Source organism: Arachis ipaensis, chromosome B09 (genome assembly GCF_000816755.2).
Source record: "Arachis ipaensis cultivar K30076 chromosome B09, Araip1.1, whole genome shotgun sequence".
Taxonomy (NCBI): Eukaryota; Viridiplantae; Streptophyta; class Magnoliopsida; order Fabales; family Fabaceae; genus Arachis; species Arachis ipaensis.
This window is the reverse complement of record NC_029793.2, coordinates 22,574,038-22,580,434: the sequence shown is the minus strand read 5'-3', so window position 1 is coordinate 22,580,434 and position 6,397 is coordinate 22,574,038. Positions and strand designations below refer to the sequence as shown.

Genomic DNA, 6,397 nt, shown 5'->3' with positions numbered 1-6,397 from the left:
AATTTCAGATATTTAATTTTTTCTGAGAATGTACGTAAGTAAATGAAAATAAATAATATTTTTGAAATTTAGATATTTAAATTTTAGAGGTTTTAGATCTTCTTTTTCTATTATTTTAGATATTTTATTTTTTAGGTTTTGGATGTTCTTTTCAACAATTTTAAATATTTTTTTGTTAGGTTTTTATAGTATTTTATGATTTTAAATGTTTTTCCTGTTAAATTTTGAATGTTTTTTATTTCAATAATTTTAAATATTTTGTTTTTGTTCAGAATTTTGCAATAAAGTTGGTTAATTTGTTAAAATATTAGTTGAAAAGAGTGTTAGTTACCGAAAAAAAAAACAAATAAATTCCCAAATCAAAATTACAAATTAACCCTCGTTCTTTCAAAATATGATCTATTTGGCCCCAATAAAATAAAAAGGATTTTCTCGATATATTATTATATTTTTCTTGAAAATAGCTTAACAGAGAGATTAAGCTGACAAAAACTTTAAGAAATAAAGAATTATTTCGTTTATTTATTTATTTTATAAAGGATTATTTCAAATTTGTAGACTAATACATTGCCCTCTTTTAATTTGTTAGATATTAATTTGCTGAAAACAAAAACTAACGAAGACTAATTTAAAAGTTTATAATTAAAAAAAAAGTTAATAGTGGAAATTGAAATGAGCATAAAAAGAATGAAAGCTTGGAAATGGATTATCTGAGAAAAGTGTTTTAATTTAATTTGCACAGATGACAGTTGAAGATGTGTATTTATCGTTTCTTCCGTTGGCTCATATTCTTGATCGCACAATTGAAGAGTACTTCTTCCGCAATGGTGCATCTGTTGGCTACTATCATGGGGTACGTACCATTCTCTTATTTATGCATCATTTTATATTAAAAGGAACGCTAGAACTTTAGTAAAATTTATTAGTTCTGGTTATTAGTTACTCATTAATGTTAAAAATATAAATTAAAAATATATTATTAAATTATTAAATTAAAAGAATAAACTAATAATTAAAAATTTTGACAAAAAAAAATTACACTGATTTTTTATTTTTTTCGTGTATTTATTCTACTAAATTAATTGGATTTTCTTGTTAAAGGTTTAAGGAAAAAAAAGTCACTTCAGTAGTGTAAATATTAGTCATTAGTTAAATTTTGATGTTAGAATTTATCTTGGTTTATTCATCTTATACACTTTTATTTTTTCATTTTATCTATATATCTCGTAATTAACTTTTGGGGTTGTTTGCGTGAAGGATCTAAACGCTTTGAGGGATGATTTAATGGAGTTAAAGCCAACACTATTTGCCGGTGTGCCACGTGTCTTCGAAAAAGTATATGAAGGTAAAAAGATTACACGTTGACATACAAGTCTCTTAATTTAACATGCGTTAGGCAGAACAAATAAAGTATAATAAAGAATATGGTTCAACTAATTTAAACTAAAATATTAATGAAATGAAATGTTTATATAAATTATTTTTTTTAGAAAGAAAATAGTGTACCTTCTTCTCACAACTACATTAAACACATCATAATATCTCATTTAGTCATTTTAATTTTTTTTTATCTTAAAAAAACAAGTGCATTCAGGAGGGGTTTAGATCGAGGATGGAGAAGGTCATATAATTGAAACCTTCATAAAAAGATGACAAGTTGAAGAAAAAATGTTACATATATATCTATAATAGCCAATGTATCAAAGAAAGTCAAAAGAATGTAATATTTATTTTCAGGTATCAAGAAAGCAGTGGATGAACTCAATCCATTCAGGAGAGCAGTATTTGGCATGCTCTACAACTAGTAAGTTCGTTGATAGCATAACATTTTTGGAAAAGGGTAGAATTGTCTATATAAGTTATGATTTTTTTACTAAATTGTAATTCATAAATAGTTCATCAGTTAACTAATCACATTTATACTCTGAATCCCCTGATACAGCAAACTTGGCTGGATGAATAAAGGATATAAGCAGAGAGAAGCATCACGTTTAGCGGATCTATTGGCCTTTAGAAAGGTTCTATCACTTCTCTAATAGCTGTTTTTTAAAAAAATAAATAAAAGGTTGAATTATTTTATAAATTTTTATAATTTTACTCAATTTTTAATTAAGTTGTTATAATATAAAGCAAGTTTGTCACCAAGTTTTTATACTATATAAAAATTTTAATCAAATTCTTATAGTTTATATATTTGAAAGTAAATCCCTATTGTTCAAAAATTTTGTGATCAACTTAATATTGTAATGTACCTCATAATTTGTGCCTTTAATTATACTATTAAATATATTGGCCATCTGGGTTAATATCCAAATTTGTTATTGAAAGATAATATATTATCTAAGTTTTGTCAGTTAAATAATGACATGTTATATTAAATATCATGTGATATAATAATATAGCAGATTAATATTGTATATTACAAAATGATTGGTTAATATGTTATGTCTTATATTTTTATGATCAATCATTTATAATACGTGACACTTAACATAATATAATTATATTTTTTAAAAATTAATATGACTAACAAAATTTATTATGAAAATTTTTGCATAGTTCAGAAAGTTGATCACAAAGTTTTAAGCTACAAAGATGAAACTGAAAATCGAATAAAATCATAAACAAGGGTAAAATAATGAAAGCTTCAAAGTTGTGGGGATTAAAAAGCAGCGGAGTCGTTATTTGTGAAGTGTTGTGATTTATTTTGGTAGGTGAAAGCGAGGCTTGGTGGGCGAGTTCGACTAATCATTTCTGGAGGGGCAGCTTTGAGCCCCGAAATAGAAGAGTTCTTGCGTGTTACTTGTTGTGCCTTTGTATGTCAAGGCTATGGTAAGCATCTTGCTCACGTCACATAACTTATAAAAATTGCTTTAAACTGAGAGCAAAATTAAATTTTAATTAGAATAAAATGATAAATAAATTTGTCAGTGAGAATTTACACTTCAAATAGATTAGTTTAAAAAATAATATATAAATAAGGTTCTTTAAGATAGTAGAAGTAGATACACTATTTTTAAATTAGTCTCTATAATTAGAGTAAAAAGTCTTAATTTAAACTAATTTGTCTATATTTGTTATCTTGGAAAACTTTATTAGTATTTTTTGGTTTAATTATTTTATTGGTCTCTATAGTTTCACCAAATTTTTAGGTTCCTACATTTTTTTTCTTTTTAATTAGGTCTCGACACTATTTTAATTTTGTAATTAGATATTTTTCACATCAAAAACGTTAAAATTAACAAAATATTTCTTTCAAAATATGAGATCAAAGATCTAGTTAAAATTTTAATTATAAATACTTTTAATTTATGAAAAAATATTCAATTAAGTCTAATATTTTTTACACTAGAAAAGATTTAATTATAAAACTAAAAGCAATTTACGAATCCAATTGACAAAAAAAATACAAAGGCTTAATAGAAAATTTGATAAAATTATAAAGACTAATAAAATAATTAAACATATTTTTCTCCTTTAAAAATTAATCTATCCAAAATATAAATTTTTAGGTATTTATTTGTCCTTTTATTGTTGTTAGTTCTTGATACATCATTAACACAATGGTTGATGTATCCAGGTTTGACTGAAACGTGTGGACCAACAACACTTGGATTTCCTGATGAAATGTGCATGTTGGGTACCGTTGGTGCTGTTTCTATATTCAACGAGCTGCGCTTAGAGGAGGTTCCAGAAATGGGATACAATCCTCTTGCAACTCCTCCATGCGGCGAGATTTGCATCAGGGGCAAAACTGTCTTTACCGGATATCACAAAAGTCCTCAGCTCACCACCGAAGCCATTAGAGATGGATGGTTTCACACAGGTTTTTTTTCAATTTGAATACTATTAACTCCACTATATGATAAAAATAGCAAGATTTTAAAACCAAACATATTGGACTAAAAGCTTTAGTTGAAAAAATAATTTGTTCACCTAGTATTTTTTAAATTATTTTTATTAGTAAAAAAGAAAAGCTAATAGTTTTATACATATGACACTGAATGATGATGATAACGACGTGGTTATACATATGCATCGATCATACTGCCATCTATGATGCATCAATAAATTAAACAGTAATGATTAACACATTTGAAATTTTAGGGTTTAATAAATTTGTACATGCTTATAATTTGAACAACCAAATTGAAGTTTTTACTGGATCTAAATTGGGTGTTATTTAATTTCTGGGTATCCCTCAGGTGACATAGGAGAAATGCTTCCCAATGGTGTTGTGAAGATCATTGACAGGAAGAAGAATCTTATCAAGCTTTCTCAAGGAGAGTACATAGCACTTGAGCATCTCGAGAATGTTTATGGAGTTACTCCAATAGTTGAAGATGTCAGTATTCCATTCTCTTTTCGTTAAAGACTCACGTGCAGTTATTTGTATGTGAAGTTAATAATTGAAAATCGTTAGACGATCATTAATCAAATTTATCAAACCATCTAACAATTTTCAAATATCAACTTTATATGAAGACACGAAAACTAACTGTTTTTTTTGGGCGTGTTTTGATTTTAGATCTGGGTTTATGGGAATAGCTTCAAGTCAATGCTGATTGCAGTAGTAGTGCCAAATGAAGAAATTACAAATAAGTGGGCACATTCAAACGGTCACATAACATCTTTCCCCAAACTCTGTTCTCTTGATCAATTGAAGAAACATGTGCTATCGGAGCTCAAATCAACTGCTGACAGAAACAAGGTAATAACATTAATATATACTGTGTCTATTAATAATTCATATTTTCATTAAATAAACGTGTGAATTATAAAAATAGTTAATATCTTATATGAAAAAATTTAATTGATTAATACTTTTTTTTTGTCTTATTTTTTAATTAATATTAGTCAATTCTTTTCCTTTTTACACTAAAAGTATTAGTTTCTAGCATTGCTTTAGATATTAAATAATGTTACACGTCTAAATCTTTCTGTTAATCAAGTCAACTAAATTTTTTTAACATAATCAAAATTAATTATGACTAACATTATTCCAAATCTTATAATTTAACTTGGTTAGACTTAGATGTATAGTATTATTTATAAATATTTTATTAAAAAAATCTTGTATTCAAGTTTTGGAAATAGAAAAAAAGGTTTTAAATATATATATATGATAGATAATATTTTAGAAACAAAACTTTGTACAATAAATCCTTTTCCATATTCATTACTGTTCTTAATGTTCTCACCGAATCAATGGCATGCTTATTTTTATATATATTTTGACATTTTGTCAAGTATGATAAACAAACATGTAATCTTGTTGTTTTGAAAAATTTGCAAACTGTGCAGCATTAAGGCTAATAATATAGACAAATTTTTGGTTTTTTTTTCTTTTTCTTTTTTTTTAGTTTTTAAACTAGTTTTCTTATAATGTATGTTTCATCAAACTAGTTGAGGGGATTTGAACATATCAAAGGGGTGATATTGGACCCACTTCCATTTGACATGGAAAGAGATTTGGTGACTGCAACACTCAAGAAGAGAAGAAACAACATGCTCAAGTATTATCAGGTAATTTAATTTAGGTCCCTTCTATGTGTCTTATTATCAAGTATTCTATTTTTTCTTTAATTTATTTGATATTTTACCCCCTTCTTTCCACTTATTCACAATAAAGTTTGCTTAACTAATGAGTGTTATTGGAATAGTATGTAGTAAGAAATTAAAAATAAAATAAAGATAAAAATCTATGGTAGAAACACATTAATATAGTTTTTTTCTCTTTTTATTTGTAAGATCCTAAAAGTAGAAAATAATCTTTTCACAAACAAAACAAACACAGTTTTCAGTACATTCAAAATTAAATGTTTTTGCAAATTCAATAAATTTCTTGTTTGATTGATTTCTTAACCAATCACTAACCCCCTTATCATAGAACACTAGTTACCCTATTAAAAGTACTCATAAAATTGCTGAAATTTTAACAGGAGCAAATAGATGAACTATACCAGAATTTGGCGGGAGACAAGAAAAAACTATGAGTATCCAAAGACGGTGAACCTGTTTATGAGTCTCCATGTGCTTTTGTTTGTTGTACGATGATGTATTATGCAATAATTAAACATGTACTTCTACTCAAGTTCCGAAACTATATATATTATTTTGAGTTACTAGCATGTAAATAGTTAATAATCAGTGTGAGTGTGTATTATATATTAAGTGCTGGCCATCATATGACTAATGAAAATAGTGTGTGATAGTAAGCGAAAATGTCTTCCATTCTTGTCTCTTCGATATAAATTGAGAATACATGAAGATTTAGAGATCAATTTATGCTCTTCACGAAAACAACAAAACTAACCACAAAAAATAGTAACGAATTAGGGTTTGGATAGTTAGATATTGGTTTACTATCTTAGGAACGTGGACTATATATATGTTC

At 26.4% G+C, this 6,397-nt stretch overlaps 1 protein-coding gene across 1 annotated transcript in view; it reads left to right on the top strand.

Moving 5' to 3' along the window:
* The window catches only part of LOC107618477 (long chain acyl-CoA synthetase 1), a 12,899-nt gene extending 6,665 nt beyond the window's left edge, over positions 1–6,234 (top strand). The window contains exons 11-20 of the mRNA XM_016320566.2: positions 743–853; positions 1,258–1,345; positions 1,738–1,804; positions 1,943–2,018; positions 2,715–2,832; positions 3,581–3,826; positions 4,206–4,345; positions 4,529–4,711; positions 5,407–5,526; positions 5,943–6,234. Of these exons, the coding sequence (XP_016176052.1) occupies positions 743–853; positions 1,258–1,345; positions 1,738–1,804; positions 1,943–2,018; positions 2,715–2,832; positions 3,581–3,826; positions 4,206–4,345; positions 4,529–4,711; positions 5,407–5,526; positions 5,943–5,996 (1,203 nt within the window). The 3' untranslated portion in view covers positions 5,997–6,234. The remainder of the gene's footprint in view (positions 1–742; positions 854–1,257; positions 1,346–1,737; positions 1,805–1,942; positions 2,019–2,714; positions 2,833–3,580; positions 3,827–4,205; positions 4,346–4,528; positions 4,712–5,406; positions 5,527–5,942) is intronic.